General features: G+C 41.5%; 1 protein-coding gene across 2 annotated transcripts in view; it reads left to right on the forward strand.

Annotated features, from left to right (window-relative positions):
* RASAL2 (RAS protein activator like 2) overlaps positions 1 to 20429 on the forward strand; it is a 128960-nt gene that overhangs the window by 74680 nt on the left and 33851 nt on the right. For both annotated transcript variants that reach the window (XM_050900562.1, XM_050900563.1), the window contains one exon: positions 11880 to 11989. In XM_050900562.1, the coding sequence (XP_050756519.1) occupies positions 11880 to 11989 (110 nt within the window). The remainder of the gene's footprint in view (positions 1 to 11879; positions 11990 to 20429) is intronic.

A 20429-nucleotide genomic window follows, 5' to 3' on the forward strand; every position in this document is an offset into this window, starting at 1 on the left:
AAATTAAAAAAAACAGCCAAGGATTTAATGAGAGCTATTTAAATTATAAAAGGATTAAGGTTGGTCAGAGTATATAGAATATATGGTGTTTAAAGCAACCTGTAAACTCGTGATTTATTGGAATTGAAAAAGGGACCAAGGAAGCAGTGAATATCCTGGGTATCCATACTTGGTCCCTTTTCAGAGTCATAGAGTAATATAGATTGGAAGGGACCTCCAGAAGTCTCTGATCTATCCCCCTCTTCAAAGCTGGGCTAACTTCTATCCGGTTGCTCAGGGCGTTCTCCAGTCAGGTGTTGAAAACTTCCAAGGATGCAGATTGCACAGCCTTGCTGGACAACCTGTTCTGATGTTTGACTATCCTCATCCTGAAGAATAATTCTTTTGTAAAGGATTTCTTGTCAGAACAAATCTTGAACTTCTAATGTCTATTGAAAGACCGTGAATCACATTTTCCTCTAGTTCAAAAAATATCTGAAGTAGCAGTTAAAGCAGAATATATTGCTTAGCCTTGAGAAGAGAAAGCTCAGAGGGAAATCTTAGCAATGTGTATAAATACCTGATGGAAGGGAATAAAGACGACGGAGCCAGGCTCTTTGAACAAGAGGCAGTGAGCACAAACTGAAATATAAGAAATTCCATTTAAATAAGAAAGAAAAACTTTTTTTCACTGTGAGGGTGATCAAACACAGGAACAGGTTGCCTGAAGAGGTTGTAGAGTCTCCATCCTTGGAGATACATTCAAAAACAGACTGGACACACGGTCCTAAGCATCTTGCTCTAGTTTACCCTGCTTTGAGCAGGGGGGTTGGACTAGACAGCCTCCAGAGGTGCCTTCCCACCTCAGCTATTCTGTGATTCTATGAACGATCCTCTGTCACTTCAGTGACCTGTTTTCTGAGTGGTACTTGGGGAGAAAAGGGTCTTGGTCTAGTTGCATGTGAAGTTATCACAGGAATATTCTGTTATGTCAAGTTTGAGATTTTTATGCTGAGCCCATGGTCCACACAGTTCCAGGAGGATTTCTGAAGTCTGAGAGCCTTCAAAAGTCTTAGCTATTCTTGTCTTCATTTATAAGAAATTCTCTGTTTTCTTTGTCTTCGTCTATAAGTAATTGCCCTAGCCTTTAGATGTAGACATGCGTTGTCGTAGTCTTTGTCTAACAACTGCAAGCTACGTATCAGAAGTGTTTGATTACAATCTGTATTGTTTATTTTATATGCCTCCTTTTTTCTTTGTTCCTCATTTTTGTACAATTTTTTTAATGTTGATCCTATCTTTTAAGTAATGTTTTAATGTTTCTCTAATTCTTCTCTAATAGTTCTCTAATACTTCTTAGCTCCTGCTCCCTTTCAAAACAAGAACCTTGCAGAATGTTTGTCATTTCCCCTGGCAGTGTATTGGGCTTTTAGGACTCTGGCACATAGACTCAGGAAGCAGAACATGGCTGCCTCTCTTGGGCATGAACCAGCAAAAAAACTAGAAGCTATTTGTGCCACGTGTAGCTGGTATTATGCTTCTTTGTCTGCCTGGCCACCTGTATACCCAGGAGCATAATGCACCCTCCTGTCTTTCTCATAGGGACAAGGCTTCTGGCTTTGTCGGCTTTGCTCTGAATAACCCATTTATATGCTGTTACTCCTTAGCAGGTTGCGGTGCAGGTGGGGGCTGAGATCACCCTGTTTTAAAACATGCCAACTTCTGATCTGTTTAAAAGAGCAAGCTGCAATTAGAAGTCAGATTGCTTAAGAATACAGATGAGCTCCAGCCAAAACTACTGAAATAAAATACCCTGTTAACTTTGTGGATTGGCACACATCTAATAGGTGGATGATAAGATGGGGAGGAATCATGTTTCTTCCTTTTATTTTATATTAAGAATTTCCCAGCTCTCAGAAGTAGGTAAGATGACTTGGGTGTCCCCGTGGAAGTCTCAGATCAGTGGTCTGAGAAAAGCTTCAAGTGAAGGATATAAGGGGTGCCCATAATGGCTTTAAATTTGTGTGTGTGTGTGAGGTCATCTTTATTTGACAGCGATTTTGTACATATAAAGAAGATTAATAATAAGAAAACTTGCGTTTTTGTTGTTCCAAACATTGACACCTACAGTATAGGTTGGAGGGCTATAGGCAGCTGCAGTGTAGTGCTGTCTCAGTTATTCTTTCCGTGGACCTGACTCTGTGCCATACCTCTTCTACTCACTGCTTGGATTTCTAACAGAAAGCAGCTTAAGGCAGGGGACAGCTTAACCTTCTTCCATACTGATGGAAAATTATGCTGAGACTTTCATAATAAGTTGCTTTTACAGCTTTTTAAGGTTGCCTCTCAGAAAAGCTATTTAAAATCTGTCTTCTCAATAGGACAGTGGCTTCCAGCATGTTCTGTGCAGTTTTTTTTCCTTTCAAACGCCAGGCAGTGGTACTCACTCAGAACAAGGCATCTGTTTTTTTAATACTGCTAATTGGCATTTGTTTAGCATCTGGAATTTTGATTCATAACAGCATAATGGCCTTTAAGTGAACATTTCCTTGACGAAACATTTTTTAAGTAGTCTCTTCAGTGGCAGTGGTCAATGAAGGATTGATTTTAAGGGGCTGACTTGTAAAGTTCAGGAAATTTGCCTTCCTACCTCCTGCTTGTGCACTGGAGGAAAAGATGTATGTTTAAATTTACTGTTGTGTGAAAAGTAGAATTTCAGTAGTTATAAACATACTCTTTCTCAGGACTAACCACTACATGGGCCAGCATGTGCAACGTGTTTGTTCTGGTTATCTCCCACCAAGGGGAATAAAGTGGATTCTGCTAATGCTGACATTGCACAGCACAAGGCATACATACAGGGATAAGAGCTCTCGGTGCTTGTCCTTTCTTTTTCTTCCCCATTTCCCCAAATATTCTTGTCTGCAGTTAAAACATTAGTCTCCATCTAAGGTTCAGTTGTGTTAATTGCCATTTGACAATTTCCAAGCATATCTGGGAGGAATATTGAGAGAGAACGGAAGGGCACGAAAGGTAGGAAAATTGAGATGAGGAAGTGTGTAAGTGTGTCTTCTCACATATAGACAGATGTGTGCTGTTTATAGATACACATATATAGGAAAAGTCATATTTTTAATAATGAATATTATTTGACTGAACAAATAGGAAGGCAGACGGAACTGGCTAGAAGTAGGCATCGTGACGCATAGGTGGGCGAGAAACCAGCTTTTCCCTTCCCACACACACTATGTCCTGGCAGAGTGTCTCAGTCTCAGTGCATCCCGTTCCCTACTGTTGCACCGTTGAGCCCCGGTAGCACTGCGGCAATCCTACCATATTCTCTCATTGCTCTGCCATTGGAATTGAGGGACCAGGGTAAATATGAGATTATCAAAATCTTCAAACCTCCTGCAGTGGCAAAGAGGAATTGCTAAACCACTCTTCAGACTTGCATTGCGCTCTCCAATCTTTGCTTCTTTGGGGTAGGGTTGTTAGTGAGTTGTTATTACGAATAATATATGATTCATCCATGTCTGCTGGCTATTAGAAAAAAAAGACGAGAATGAGGCAAAGAAACAAGTGCAAATGAGATAGGAAAACCAGAACACAATCTTTGAAGTAAATAAAATTATTTTTATAGGAACCCTGTGTGCATATGATGGGAAGACTGATACTTACAGATTGCCTTCCTTGGTTTGTTTCTAGTCGAGAGTATAATTGGATCTATAGAAATACTGTCTGCCTGTTTGCTCTTTAAGAGTACTGCTAAATGGAACAGAAGACAATGCAGCCAGCCTAAGTGAAGGTCAAAGCTTGATGAGATCTCACGGCTGCCCAGCCTCATCTTTTATGCAGTCAGCAAGATTGTTGCTTCTCCAGAGCACTGCTCCGCTACCGTCATGCTGCCAGGTTAGGACAAGTCTGATCTTTTCTGGCCATGTGACCTGACGGCATACAAGTACATATTTTTAATTCTGCGTCAGTGCCAATGCAGAGATGGAATTGTTGATTTATGTTAGTGTGAGGCATCGTGGCATCCTTCATGAAAAATTGGCTGTGCTCAAATCTGTCCTCCCTATTGTAAGATTAACATTTTTCCTTCCACTTTCCACTCTTTTCTTACCGTAACACGTTTGTTTGAATCTGCTTTAATTTTTTATCAGTTGCCTGTGATGTGATGGCTTAGGTATGCTGGCTATTATTCCGCAGATTTTGTGTCAGAAGGCATAAATGGGTGATTCGCTATCTCCAGGATGCTCACCAAGTTCTCATCCATATCTTTATTCTGAGATAATACTGTTCGTAGGCTCTATAACCTTCATAATATCTTTCTGCCAAAGTGGATTTGTTCATTGCATCAGACTGTAGCGTTGAGTCAGATGATGGGTGTATCCGGTCTGTGACGCTGTCTGGTGGACATCAACAGCAGGAACATTTTTCTCATGTTTAGTGTAAACTTGACTTTATCTAATTCCCCTGCAATTAAAGTAGGGGAACTATGAATGTATATAGCTTTAAACACTGGTCACATTCCAGTTGTCCTTGGTTTAATAGTATTTAAATGTGTACCAGCTCGTTCTATTCTTCACCTCCAAATCATGGCTTAGTCAAGTTATGCAGAGTTTAATTAATGCATCCTCTGCAAATCAGTCCTTCTGGCCCTTTTATCACTTTTCTTGCTCTTCTGTTTTTAATTCCCTTCAATTGATTCTCCAAGTTCTGGTACTAAAGTTCACAGGAATGTGTGTTATCAGTTTCTAATTGCTCACAACCCTTTGTGTTATTTCTCTGTCCTCCCTGGCCCTCGCTTCACCTCCTAATTTAATATAGCTCAGTGTAATTAATGTGCTGTTTAACTTTTCTTCCAGGTCATTAACAAAGATGTTAAACAGAAGCAGTCATGCCACTATCCCCACCGCATCCCATTGAACCCTTTCTTCTACCTTGATACCTTATCACTTGTCATAATTACTCTTTTTAGATATTCCTGCAGCCAGTTCTCAGGTTTGTGTTACTAGCTTTGACAAAGCTCATTTCCATTAATTTTTCTAATTAGTATGTATCTTGTATTATCAAAAGGTATTCTGAAGTGTTGGGCTGATTACTGGCTGTGTGCCAGGGGACTAAAGAGCCAGGGTCACGAAAATTATTGCCTCCTTCCTGACGCAAGGAAAAGACAAAAATGCAGCCACTTGAATCATGTGAGGTAGGCTGTAGGCCATCCCTTCTCCACGTACTTCACCGGCTGCAGCCGATAACTCTTGTTTGATTAAACACTCTGATAGACTCAGGTGACCTGTTTCTTATCATATTTATTGTTTATCACCGTTGTTTTGTTGTTCTCTAGACAGACTTCTGACCTTTATTCCTTAATTCCTGGATAGAGGCTTTTAAGGATGCTCTTTTCTTATGCTAGTGCCTGATGTGGACAGCTCCCATGAAGGCAGCCAGGCTCGGCAGCCAGGCTCTGCTGCCGGTTGCGTCCATGCTAAACACCTTGCTGAATTGGGATCTGAAAAGCTGATGTAGCTCTCCCCAGCTATCGGGTAGCTCTTGTTTCTTCATGAATTTTTTACTATGATTCCCAGTGACTTGAAATTTTATTCCTTTAGTACTTTTGACTGCATATCACGCAGAGTACATGCAATCTTATGATACGTTTTATTAATAGATGTATTATCAATGTATCCCTGTTGTGGTATCCTCTCCATTTCCTTGGTTTTCTTATTACTGTTCTTAAACTTGTTCATTCTATTCTGCATCCCTCCTGTGACTGTAGACAATATTTCATTGGAAAGTTGAAATTGTTATCTGGCCAGATCTGCAGTGCTGTCCCATCAGGGGAAAAATATCTTCCTGATCCTTGCTGTTGATCAGCTTGTGTCCTGAAGCATGATAATTGCTCACTCTTTGTTATTTTTAAACCTGACTAATGCAGCTACATATGTTATTCTTCCTTATATAAACACATAATCCTTTTTTAATCTTGCTGAAAAAATTTGTCTGTATAATATCTTGTGGTACAGAATTCTACTGGCTGATTTATAGATAGCAGTAGAAAAGGTCTCCTGACAATCAGTTAAATGTGCTGCCTCTTATGTTAAATTGCCCCTTGGTTTTCTTATGTAACAGCATGCATGAGGAGCTTAGTTAATTTCCATTCTATTTGTTTTATACATCTATAATCCCTTCCTGCTTTTGTTTCTAAAATAAATAGTCTGTCTTTAAAACATATAATTTGTAAATCCCCCTCTTGTCTGCCTTTAATCAGTTTATACTTCTGGAGTTTAGTTTTGTTCTAGTTTTCTTGCTGAGATGAGAAGATCAGAAGAGTGGTGCATTAGTGTGAAAGCTATGGCAGATTTACATAATACCACTTTACTTTTATTGTGCTTTATCTTTTGTTTATACATTCAAACATGTTTTTTATTGTTCTCTGCCTGTGCACAAACCACCTTTTCAGTGACATAGTGCCAGGCTTTGTGGATGAGTGGATGGTGGAATCTGACTGTTGCAAGTCACTGTCTTGTTCTTTATATTACCACCAAGGTGTATGTATAGTTCTTTTAATCTGCTTTTCTACTGGGTGAGTGGCTGAGAGCCTTTTCAAAGGTAGTCACTGCTAATATTTTAATAATGAGTGTTACTGGACTCATAAGCAAACTTCTCCACCTCCTTGCCAGTTATATTGGCGTTTTGTTGTTGTTCTGTAGGGGATAGTAAGCTTCGCCATGTTTGCTCCTAATCCCTGGAATATCCTGCTAGTTGTATCTTTCCATTTTATGACCTGGCTATCTTCCCCTGCTTCTTTGCTTGCCATAGCTTTACAACGTTACTGGCACAGGAGAGCATTTTCACTTGGCTATGATTTTTTTTCTTGATAGCTGCTTGTGAGCAACTTAAGAAACAAAATGCTTCGTGTAATAACAACGGGCAGTAGTTGGGAGGCAGTTCTGCTATCATCCGTAGTCACTTGAGTGTTATCTTTGTACCCATCCAATCCTTCCCCTCAGAGAGAACAGGTCTCATCGCTCTGTAAATGAAGTTACCCACCTGCTGTTATTAATAATGCATTAGTGCTCCTCATCGAGAATTATAAATGTTCAAGATGCATTGCAAGCCTCCAAAAGGCAATGTGTTTGTCCCCAGAAATACCTACTGTAGGTAACGGTCCTGCAAACCACAGCACTGTATATAAGATGAACCTTTATTGTCGCCCATTTTACCCTGGTTTTTGTGCTTTGAAACTTCCAGTAATACCGTTGCATTTTATTGATGGATAATTCGTGTTACAGTTATAGTTTTATTAGTTCATGGCTGAATTAACTTTTCACTTTCAAAACAACAAAGACAATAATTATTTATTATGCATGGACTGTTCTCTCGAAAGTGAAGAATCAGTGCGTCTATAGGGAGCAATAGTTAAAGAGTTGAGTAGTTCATACTTGGACTGTCTTTGAATTTATTGGGCAGTTCATGTGCTGCCCTACTGAGGTTAAGGACAGACAGACAGTTATTATCTTTGGCACGGAGTGAGCGTTTCCTAAAGCCAAAGCTGCCCTGAACAACAACCGTCCCTGAGTCTACAATACTTGGGGGTCAGAGTTTCTATACCTTCCCTGTGGAGCTATGGAGGGAAGTTACAAGCGCCTGCTGAATTTATCACTTCTCCTGTAGTGATTTCTTCTTGGCAGAGTGAGAGAGATGAGTTGCTTAACTTCCAAATGAGATGAATAGAATTCTCAGTGGGATTGAATTATTTTTAGATAATTTTTAGAAATTGGGATTTCTTACCCCGCTGTTTGATGCTTTTGGCTGAGATGATGAACCTCTCTGAACCTCTTCCACATGCCTGATGGAGTATGTGCTTGTGCGCACACACGCTGTCCCCCGCCCCCCATCTCTGTTCCATCCCTGTTCCCCTAAATCTGTAGTTCTGAAGGGAATTTGTACTGAGCTTTGTCCTATTAGGTGTGGCCCATCAAATCTGTCTCTGAGATTAAGGCACAATTCTTCTACCGTTATTCTCTCACTGAACCCCTCTTAAAATACTGCGTTTACTCGGTACTGATCTTTTCAAATTGCATCCTAGCTAATTTATCCTACCAATTATTTTGTACTTTTTTTATTAAGAACATAGTCTCATAATTTCTGGCAGTTTGGGTAATAAGTTTCCATCTTTTTGTCTGAGGGTGTTTGTTTAAGCAGTAAACTTACCACTGTTTTTAAAAATGTTCCATGATGGTTCTCAAAGCTCAGACGCTTCATTACATTTAGGTATAAGAACCAAACAGCAGTGTACTTTGTGTTGAAATACATAGTTAAGAGAAATATCTAGACAAGAAGAAAGGAAGTAAGGGTGGTTTTGTCTTTTTTAATGGTACAAGCTACAGTTATTAGCATTGGCAGGGATTTCTTCTTTATAGAAGGAAAAGGAAAAAAAAAACCTTTCAGTTAGATGGTATTGTTGCAGATAGAAGTTTATTTTTCATCACTACATCTTTTTCATATCTGCATTCAGTATTTAAAAGCATTTCCTTTGGCAAATGGAAGGCGAAAAACTGCTCAGTTCTGGCACATGTGAATTTTTCATGCTGCTCCCAGGTTGTCCATCTGTAAGCACTGGCCCTGCATGAACTGCCAGCAAGGTGCAGAGAGCAAATATTGCAAATGTTTTCAAGTCTTTTGAGGATGACCAATAAGTACACTCTTTTTTTGAATAATTTTTATCCTTAAGTATGTTCTTACCCTAGGTTTTTGGGGTTTTTTTTTGTATAGTCAACTCTGGATAGCCTTATTCAACCTCAGATAGCATATTTATTTCATTAGGGAATAGATTATGTTCATTTAAACCAAGAACATGTTTCACTAATGTTAAAGCAATGCCAATTTAAAACTGTGCATGCACACGAAAATGAATATTCACCATCCCTCTGTGAGTGAGATTTGGAATGATTCAATATAAATACTTTTGGACCCTTGCTGAATTGGGTCAGCTTTGTCTTATTTGCCCTTAAGGGGAGGAAAACACGTTATTTCATGTTTGCAATTTGAGTAGCCTGAGAGGTATTGGAACGAAGCCAGGGTCCACCAGATCTGAATCCCTGTAGTTGGGTTTGTTACCTTTTATGCTGAGAGGTCAGAAAATATGAAAGTACCTTTGAAAGTGCTATACATCCTCTACTTGAATTCCAGCAATGGCCCCAAGGGAACCCCAAGAGCATCTATTGATTGCAGGGTTTTTTCAAAGGCACTTTTTTCAATACCAGGACCAAGAAAAGTACAGGAACATGGGTAGAGTTTGTGGCACACGCAGCTAAAAACACTTCTTCCCTTTTGACAGTACCTTTTCCCCCAGCATGCTGTGTAGATTTGTGGGGGTTTTTTTGCAGTATCTAGGTATCAGGCCTTTTCTTTTTCACTTAATTTCCTATTTCAGGAGAATATAGCAGCTTTCACCCCTGAGGAGCCTGCTGGCTGGTAAGCCTCAGAAATTGAAGGGCAGCCTTAAAGGTAGCACTACCTTCAGATGCAGAAAACAGATTCCCTCTTCCTTTGTCCCCTGCAGCACCATCCCACAGGGCATCTCAATTTCTCTGTGCTGCCTGTGGACAGGCACGTGTCAGGCTCTTGTGTGTGTGAGCAGGTTGTTTCCTACACAAGTATTTGGGAGAGGATGATCTGCATGTGCTGGAAAGATCCTACAGCCAGCATTAGGTATGGATAGGCTTTCAGTAATATATCACCATCTGAATCTCAGTGGAAGAGAGGAGACAGGCCATCTTGCTGTATTTGCTGAAGATGTCATGGGCGTGGGCCTGAGGAAGTGTGGATTTGGTGTTTTGTTGTTTTTTTTTTTTTACACGTGACAACTGATCAGGACTCACTTGGTCGTTCATTGAAAGAAGCAGAGTGAGAACAAGTGCGAGGAGAGAGAGAACCCACCTAACCAGTGTGTACAGAGAGGGGAATGGTGTGGTTTCAAGAAGGGTTAGGATACAGTGAATTGTGTGGAAGAAGAGGGACAAACTGAGCCTACAGGGACCAAAAATAACAGAATGAGGAAAAGTAGAGGGAGGTTGAAGGGTGTGCTCGTTTAAAGGGAAGAGAATACATTTTGTTTCAAAAGGAGCACTGAAAGTATGGGAAGATAAAGGCAAATATGAGACTGGAAAATTGATTGAGAGATGCTTGCAGTGTATGTCTTGAACCTGACCAAATGTGGGCTTTGCTGTTTGGAAGCAACTTCTTTTCCAACAATTAACCTGGCATCCACTGATGAGAAGAGGGTGATAGCCCTTTCCTTTGAATGCTGTGGAATCATAGAGCAGCCCAGGTTGGAACGGACCTCGAAAGATCCAACCTTTTGTGGGAAAGGGAGCCTAGATGAAATTATGTAGCACCCTGTCTGATCGTAGATGAACCTCATTTTCTTCCTGAAGAGGTGAAAGAATGTGTGTTTGGTAACTCTCCCGACAGCAGTGCACAGGGTACAGTGGCTCTGTGCAGCTGTTCTATGAAGGAGCAGAACAGATTCAGCCAGTAAAATGTTGCTTAATCCTATTGGATTAAGAACCTCTGTATTTGCTTTGATCATGCCAAAGAATGTGTGTGCACGTATGTCTGCAAGCCCTGGAAATATTTTGACAGAATATTGTTTATTTAAAATGCATATTATGCTCAAAGTAATTTAAAGGCCTGTAGGAGAAAATCAAACGTGCAGGTCTTGAAATATTTCTGTGATTTCCCCACAAGTACAGATGCACACACCGCTTTGTGTATCAGTGGTCAGATGTGCTCGTGTTTCACTACTGGTAACACAGCAGTAGCTCTTGATGATATCAACAAGGAGAGAACTATGAGGAGAGGTTGAGGACTTGTTTATCTGGGAAAGAAAAGGCTAAGGGGTGATATAAGGCAGCCGCCTGCAATGGAGAGGGGAATTAAAAAGACTATGGAGCCAAACTTTTCCCCATAGTGGCAGATGCTGTAGTGAGGCAGCAGCTGCAGATCGCTGCGTGGGAGGTTTTTGTTGAACACAAGGAAAATTTTTCACACTGGGTCAGGCAGCACTGGACTGAGTTGCCCAGAGAGGTGGTAAAATCTCCATCACCAGAGATTTTCAAGACTTAGCTAGACAAAGTCAAAGTTAGGCTGACCTAGTGTTGGCAGTACACCCACATCGAGCAGGAGGCTGGCTAGATGATCCCCAGAGGCTCCCTCCAACTAACATGTCTTTGGTCAGCGATTGTTTGGTGAACAATTGAAGTTCAGAAGACAGATTACTTGAAGATTTAGTATTTTTAGATCATAAGTAGATTTTTGAGTTGAGCTTTGCTTCAAAGCAATACCAGAACTGGTATCTGAAGTCACTAGTATGTGAAATCTTTTGAAATTTTCAATTCTGGCTAGTGAGACTATTGAAATTACAAATTATTGTAAGGCTTAATGTGCTATATCTAAATTAAAAAGGAAAACTTGGGTGCAACTGTGGGTGCAGTAGAAGCTCATAATAAAAGACATCTTGTACTCTTAATCTGACCAAGGATTAAAAACATAGCATGTAAAGGGGAAGTAGGAACAAATACTGATATCTAAGACTACTCCTTATTAAATGATAATTGTGGGCTTTGGGTCTCTTGTATAATAGTTGGAATTCATTGAAGTGCACCTGTAATGTGAGTAGTGCTAATTACTGCAATCTGAAACTATCACATACTGGAACTGTCATTGACAATCTAGCCCTGCCTTTCTTCCTGCTCAGAGGAATCCCAGTACATCACGTTCTGTAATCATTGTCAGCGGGAATCACTGTGGAGTTTGGACTCATTGACAGTGCATTGATTGATTTATTACTGGCATCAGTTTCCCTGTTTCACTTCTGCGACTTCTCATTTTAGGGCTTCTTCAGTAAACGTCTGAAAGGGTCCATCAAGAGGACAAAGAGTCAGTCAAAGTTGGACAGGAACACAAGTTTCCGTCTCCCATCTCTCCGCAGTGCTGATGACAGGTAAGGTTCAATGCATCTCCCAAAACAATCTCTCCTCCTCCAGATGCACTTCGCAAAATCTAGATGCAGCGTGCGTATGCGCTCAGAATGAGAGCAAGGAAGGGGATTTATTGTTAAACTGGCAGATGGGTGGGTTTTTGGGCTGACTCTGGTATGTTAGAAGTCAGTATGCAATGTACTGCTGACGCAGGACTGAAAACTTTCACTGCTCTTAATAGCTGATGAAAAGTTCAGGTTAAGCATATGGACTCAAATACCTTTTTCTGCATCTGTTCAAATCAGCTGCAGACTTTAAATTTCATGATACAAAACCATTGGATTGATCAGCTTTAGAGAAACTTGCCTTGATGCATGCAGTACTTATCTGCAGATCAGTGCAGTGGCTGATACGAGGAATTGCGTTGGTGCGAGCAGATCAGTTCAGCTAGCACTGGCAAAGCCCAGAGATGTGCGGTGTAGTTCAGGAACATTAAGAATCCTTGCTAATGTCAGTCGATTGTGTAGTTACTGCAGTGTTACTACAATGAACAGACGGTCTGTTTTTCAGAAAACTAGAAAACTCAGTAACTTCTGACCATCTTAGTGCTCCATTTGGTATATTCTTGCTTGTTTAGTTTTTGGCTGGCGATTCAGGCTGGGAATGGATTGTATATGAGGCAAGCAAAGGCTCTTACACACAGTTTTTCCTAACTACTTGTAAAGTCTCTTGATTGTTTTTATTAAACATTACTCTGTGTTACATTCCACAGTAGCCCAGCAGGAGAACTAGACTGAGTGAAAAATAGGTTGCCCTGTACTTAAGGCCACGGCAGGCTTCTGTGATTTTTACATTGTTTAGTGCATTTTCCCTTCTCCTTTAGCTGAGTTGAATTCATTAGTTGTATCTGTCATGCTGTGCTGCTTCAATCAATGGTGCTATCTTCTCCATCTGAAAGGCAGCACCATAAAATCATGGAGATAGCAAGGCTTCGGATGTTAGAGGTCTTGTTAACTTCACGCATTACAGAAAAGACTGCTGCTTACCAAATGTGACTAACGATTTGGATGATGTTGTTCCCATAGTCATAGTAATGTCCACCCAGTCTCTTTTGAGTCAAGTTTTGTTATAAATCCCTATTTTCGGGGAGTTGCAACATGGCTATAAAAAGCAACTCGGTGAGCATAAGCACGTTAAATAATGCCACCATGTGATAAAGTACCTGTTATTTTTGCCATTGATTTGTAACCAGCTTTGCTTGAAGTTTTGTAATGCAAAAACCTCTTTGCCGTAAATAATATATTTGTCTTTCCCTAACTTGATATGCATGCTGAATGATACTTCCTTTTGCAGTGTAAGGGAATTGCTATCGTTGTGGGAAAGCCAATAAATTTAGCTATAATTAATCCCTACAACTTTGGTTTAAGACATGATATTATACACACCAAAGCCGCCTTCTCTTTAAAACCGGATCCCCCTCTACTCCGTGCCAGTGTGGGCACCAATTGTCAACTAGACTTGAATGAAACGTGGATTTTCTGTGATGGCTTGCAAAGCATAAAATCCATTGCATGCGGTGATGGCATTAGGCACAGCTGGTCTGTTCTGTCAGTCCTCTTAAGTCTCCTTGGCATGGATTTAAAAAGGAGGATCCAGGAGCAAATGAACTGAGAAGTTCCAGTGGCAGAGTCCACGCAGAGGTTTGGGGGACAGAGCCCTGGAAAGCCAGTGATGTGCAGGATGTTAGACAGGGACTAGCCAGTGGTTGCTCTTTACTTTCCATCCGGTCGCCCTCCTCCTTTGGCCTTCTACACTAGCCTTATAGCAATGCATCCTGCATCTGTAGGGCAGGAGATGGGACAGTGTTTGGGGGTTTTTGTGACCTGATACAATCATTTGCTACTAGTGGAACAAAGCATTTTTGATACCAGTCTGTGTGATCTTCCTCCTTTCAGAGGTACATGTGCTGAAGTGAACAGAGGGCACAGTTTGGAGGCAAGGGAGATCATCTGAGAGTAGCCAAGCTATGTGGAAAGCAAGCTGAGATTAAGCTTATTTGGAGATAAATCTTTGCACAAATGAGTATTGCTGTTCAAAAGCATGAGCCTCACCTCAAGCTCTGTTGGAAGCCTTGTGCTGCAGGTGAGGGTCACAAATTGCTGATAAGTTCTTTTTGGAAGGGAAGCGTAACAGCACTACTCAACCTTGTAGTTACCTTTTGTTGGAAAGATTGAAGGTTTAATGGAGTTCTCTTTGTATTTGTGGTCTAATCAGACAGTGCACCAATTGAATATACCGACTTTGAAAGTTTACGGTTAGAGCTATTACTTTTCTAATGGTATTTTATAAATAAAACCATAAAGGAAATTCAGTTCCACTGTAAAGTGAAACTTGCCAATATTTTCTCCCTTCCCTCCCATGTGTTTCACTCTGTATCTAAGGGTGCCTGAAAAATGCAATTGGTGGGCAGAAGAGCAGGAAAAACAACTCAGAAACCATGTGGGAATGAAGCACTGAAGATGAGGAACAGATTAATATACTGGGAGGAGATGGGCTGGAGGAAAGAGGAGGCTAAAAAGATTGATTTGCGTGTAGAATTATGCTGTTGTTTGGGATTTTTTCCAATGGGACAAATCAGCGACAACTGTTTCTGCCTGAAAGAAGATAACACATAGCAGCTGACTCTTAATTCATGAGAGGGAATTGCCATTCTCTCACCTTCTGCTCTCCCTGCTTTCTGTATGAGTCTCGATCTGTTGCAGTAAAAACTTTCTTGTCCTACCCTGGTGAGTCAGCCCTTTCCCATTTTAAGCAGGTGATGTGAGGTGATGTCATGGTGTTATACAAGTTTTCAGGGCCAGGTTGACTGATAGCATCTACCTTTTCTTGCTCTGACAAATACAAGAGCCCTGCCTTCAAAGAAAGTATTATATAGCTTTATAAATTAAAACCCTGCAAGGATTAGAAGGAAACAGAGGCTGCTGTCATGTTGCTTTCTCATGCTTTTGAGGTGTTTGGGTCCTGTTAAGAAACAGGAGATGTTTATAGATAAATACCTATAAAATTCTGGAGTAAGAAAGATTAGTTATCCTGGTGTACATCAAGATTTGGGATACTGTAACACTGCATGCTGTGCCAGATGGTGACAGAGGATGGATGCTGTCTGTTCAGAGTTGATTTAAAATAGAAAGGATTCAGGAATGCTGTAGGAAGGAGTGATGGAGATAAGTTGCAGATTTTTTCGTAATCAGATTTTCTGTTTCAGCAGAAAGCAACTGGCCAACCTATTTTTTCTGGCTTTTAACTTTGTTTCAGCGTGACTGGGTTAGTGGATGGGGAGAGGAGAGAGCTGCAGTGCCCCTCCACAAACGAGCCCACCGTGGGTCAGCATCCAGGTGTCCTGCAGAAATCCACAACCTCTCAGTCTGTATCACTTCTGATACTCCTGTATACAGGAGTATATATGCCTATATACCTGTATATACCATATATATACACACACACATATATATCTGTATACATCTCCAGGTTCAGGTTGTTTGCTGGGCGGTCTGTTTTACTTGAAAACTCATGGTTTGTCTTCACACGGCACTAATGTGAGAACGCTTAGACTCTGCTCGGTTGTGACACACGCCAGATGTGAATGAAGCTCTTCAGAGGTGTGGCCAGGACAGCATCTTTCCGGGTTATCAACAGCTCTCACCATGAGGCTATCTGGCACCATGTTACCATATCGTCTTTCACAGCTTTTCTAGCCTGTTTCCCACTGCATTCTTTGAGCTCTTCAACCCACACATTTGTCTCTAACATTTTCTCAGTGTCAGTAATACATAAAGCATGTAAAAAAGCATGAGAAAAGACTTAAGGAAAATTACATTTGAAAGGAGAGACCAAATTAATATTTTCAGTTTGCGGCCAGGAATTTGAGAGTATTTCCAAATGGACTGACAGTTCTCGCCTCAGTTTTGTTTATGGTGAGGGAGCGAAGATGGTTGAGACTGGCTGCATATGGTCTCAGCGACTGCAATAAAGCTCTGCGGACAGCTGGGAGGGTTTTGCCCTGTTGGGATTTACTGCCACGTGGGAATCCTCCTGCTTTACTAAAAGTCATTTTATGGCATTATCAGATAGTCGTAGACGAGCGCAGCATCCGTTGTGTGCTTGCTCAGAATGGGCTCCGGCAGGTTGCAGGGAAGTGGGTAGCCATGGCTCTGGGGTTCATGGTGAAACGGTATCGCTGCTCAAACGACAGCTTTTTCTACTTTCGGTAAGTTCTTGCTCCTCCCTCCTGGTTTCTTTACAGTATGAAAATAGCACGGATCGTATAAATAATAGAAGCAAATCTAGCCGTGTTTTTTGTATTCGTTCATTCTAATTTAATGCTGGTTTTCAAAAAAAGGTGGGTGATTTTTGTCCTGATTTAGATGTAAGGATAAAAATCTGTGTTACACAATGCATTATTAAGGCTTGACTCACTCAGAGCTTGTATTCATTCAGCGTATGTGTTTCTATCTGCATACTGGAGTATGGGGAAAGGGGAGGAGCGGTTTGTTTCCGGAGAGATGTCTCACTCCTGTTTTGGTGAACATACTTCTTTCAGCCAGTTTTTTCAATCCTCATGCAGTTGTTTGTTTTTGAGTGAAAACTGAACAAGATCTCAATGTTAAGCGTATTGTCGGAAACCTTCACCTTGGTGCTAGACTGCTCTGTCCCACCTGCAAGCTCACTTGACCCCTTTATAAAAACATACTTCTTAATGGCTGATGCTTTTCTGTAAACCCCGGGCTCCTCCGCATAGCATTCCCCTATAAATGACTTAGCGGTGAAATGAAACTGAATCGGTTAAGCATCTCTGGTCCAGCAAAACAAAAGAATTTGAAATGTTGATAGCAGAGACCACGGTTACAGTAGAGTGAGGAGAACGCTACCACTGTGAAATTCAGCAGCTTGTTTGGCTGCACCGTATGAGGTGTCTGTTAGACAAGCTGTGATCTGTAGGGAGGGCAGGCAGGCAGGGAAGGGCTTCGCAAAGCCAGGATTCAAACAATGAGGCTTTGGGTAGGGCCTTGCAAGAAAAGACCAGAATCTCAATGGAAGGCTAAAGCAATATGCTCAGAAAAAGCCAGCGTTTAATTGCAGCTGAGTAGAACTTGCATCTAAATAAGGTACCCTAAGTTTCTGATTTTAAAAAAAATATTAATAATGAAACTGGTTAGACTTGTAGAATTGTTGACCAAGTAATAGGATGTTCTGCTAATTGGCAGTTGGAACACGAAGCGGGGTGTGGTGCCTACAAAATGAACGCTTGCACGGGGAAACCTGATGCTGCAGCACTGGTAGAGCGCACCTGTATTGCAGATGATGTTGCCGACGTTAGGGTCCAGTTCAGCAGGGCTGGGATTTCGAATAGCAGCGCTTAGCAGAAAGTTCACTGCAGTACAGTCCAAGCTCTCTGCTGTGACTTTGCGAGTGGCTAAGTATTGAATTCAACTTTCTGATCTTGGGGAGTGTCTCTAAACACACGGGTATTGTGCTGGAATTATTTGAAGCATGCGGACGTACGGTTTCACGTAAGACCAGTGGAAACATGGCTTTAGCCAGGTGCTCGGGCTGAACAAAAAACGCTTTTCAGAATTCTTTGCCTTCACATCAGTTTGGTAAAGGAAACAGATTATGGGATTCTGTTCCTTGATAGTTCATTTCTATACTTTTTTTTTTTTTTCTCTTTTGGATTATTGATGTCCACAGGCTTGTTTTCCAAGCAATATAGTGCTCTCCCTGGTAAGTTCAGTAATTGAAAGTCTTTTGTGCTTTGTAGGTTGGCTTTTAAATAGGTCAAAATCAGCAGGAGAGCTTCATAACCAGAGCAATTAGGATTTTAACCCTTTATCCTACGTGCCTTAGAGACAGTAGAATATAATAGAAGTCGGCTAATAGGCTGCTGTGTGCCATGGGCGGCCACTGAAAGCCAGAGTTTTCTAGTTCCCGGCTGACAACCGAGATGTTCCTGTGGTGGAAAATTACTGAATTATGGTGTGCAAGGAGAGAGGGTCAGCTTGGGGTTGGGCCAGCAAGATAGTGTTGTTGAAGAGATCTTTTTCGGTAGCAGTCGCATGCTGCTGCCAGGTCAGTGGTTTGGGGCATTGGCTGGGCTCTGATTTAGAAGGAAATTATGCAGCTCTGAAGACCAGTACTCCAAAACATGTGAAAAGAGGCGAGAAGTTTAAAATGTTCCCTGACATGCTCCTCCTCCACCTGCTTTTCCTGTTGGAAAGAAATTATGGAGAATACCTATGTGAGAATTGTTCGATGCTGTTGGTCACTATTTGCTCTGAACTCATATTTTGTCCTTTGCAATTTTTTTTGTTGTGTGCAGAAGTAGATAGAAAAAGCAGCACAGGGAAAAAAAAAAGCTGATCATTGGAGGTTAATTGTAATTTAAAACAGGATTTGTGTTGTTAATGGAGCTGTTTAACAGAAACAGATTTGTACAAACAACCCTTCCCCCACCCTTTGCATGTGCGATCTTCCTGTTTACAGTAATCTGCTTCTCTGGGATTACCTCTCTCTTAACAGAGACTGTGAGCAACACTCATTTTACCAGTAGCTTCCTACCTAATACAGGAAAGACCCTGTTAATCCAGCCCCTTTGCTGGACATTGGGAAGTAAGTTAGTGGCATCGCTTTGTTAACTGTGCCTCTGTGCAAAAGGGAAGTCAGTGAGCAATTTTCCTTCATTGTTACTTACAGCTTCAGAATATCAAATGAGGCTTTACAGCAGCAGAGAACTATTATTGCCATATAATTATGGCCTATATTGATTGGGATGCTGCTGATTTAGGCACAAGTCAATGATGTGCTTTGCAGATCTATCAATAGATGAAATATATACCATGGTGCTTACATATGCACGTACTTGAGTTTGTAAATGTGTGTGGTTGCATCTAACCAACAACTTTACGACATTGCTGTGGTGTTTATGGAAGATAAAGTGCCAATTCTAAGCCACTTAATCATTTTATTGAGCTGTTTTAAATATGGTAACTTCAAGGGATTGCTCGAACAGATAGGCGTTCCTCTGCCCCAGGACCCCAAGTGAACAAAACTAACCATGCTCTAGCTGATCTGCAACAAAACAAAATGTTCAAAGCAAACTAGTTAGAAGAGCAATGAAGCAGAATAGATGCTACTAAAAGATTTAACTCGCAAGATGGGATGCGGAGGCATGGAGTACAATTTCTGTGTGTACCTGCCTTTGCTCCCACCCTGTCCTCAAAGGCTGGTCAGAGGCATTCTTGGAAGATGCTTTACTCTCTCCCGCCATCTTTAACTGTCCGGGTCTCATTAAACTCGTTGTAGGGAAGGAAGAGGAGGGACTTCTTTCTTTCTGGAAAGGTCACCTTTGCTACGTCTGCGGAGCAGCGTCCCTGTGCCTGCTGCCTCTCCCGGCTGCCGGCCCCCCCTAATCTCCTTACAGGAGGCCGCACCATGGCAACGCGCACCCGGGAGCCTCTTCGTGTCACCCATGGGGCCGGGTGGGAGCACAGCTGACGAGGAGAAAGATTTCTTTACCGGTGCGGCCGTGACTTTTCTGCTTGGCCCAGCGTATCTGCCTGGCATGATGCTCGTCTGAAATTTGTAACCTAAGGCTTGAGGAAGAACTCCTCCTGGATTTTTATGCCTGTTTTCCTCTTCCAGCAGGATTTATTGTCCGAGATGTAGCCCAGAGAACGAAGTTTGAAAGGAAGGGCTGTGACATGTGGCACCGCTATGATTTGGGGATGCACTGCTAAGTGGCTGTACAATTGTTTCATGTAGGTGTGCTTGGTTTGTCTTACTCCAAGTGCAGCCTCCGCTTAACTGGGATTTGTAAAATCTCTTTTTCTTTCTCCTTTCTTTGGTAATTATTTTTCTTTCCCTCCTCTTCCCCCTCTTTGTGACCACTCCGTGCTTTCCTTCTCTGACAAGGAGCTAAGGCGGGAGTTGGCTGCAGGCTCTCAGCCAGCTCCCCTGCATCATGCACCGAAGTACTTTGTTAGGACTGGAATTGCTGAGAGTTTGGGATAGGGACAGAAGCCAAGTGACCTCAGCAGTGCTTTCTTGAGAGGAGAAATTAGAGAGGATTTTGCAGAGATGATATTAAAGTGGTGTATTGTGGTGTGTTTATTTTAGACTTGCCCTACCTTAACTGCAGCAAGTGTTCAATTATACATGGCTGAGGTTTTAGGTTTGTGTTGGTACAGCTGCTGCTGTAACCTGTTATAACAAAGCATGCACAGTGCAGCCAACGCATTTGTACCAGTGCTGCTGTTTTGCATTTGAAATCAGTGTCTTTGTAATATCCCTCTGATGAAAGGGTTTGGCTGCCTGCACTTAGGTCATTCAATATATTAAATGGGAACAAAGTTCTCCCTTACTGTTTAATAAATCTTATCGTACATGAATCTGCTAGAATACCTTCAG

This window comes from Gymnogyps californianus, chromosome 8, assembly GCF_018139145.2.
Source record: "Gymnogyps californianus isolate 813 chromosome 8, ASM1813914v2, whole genome shotgun sequence".
NCBI lineage: Eukaryota > Metazoa > Chordata > Aves > Accipitriformes > Cathartidae > Gymnogyps > Gymnogyps californianus.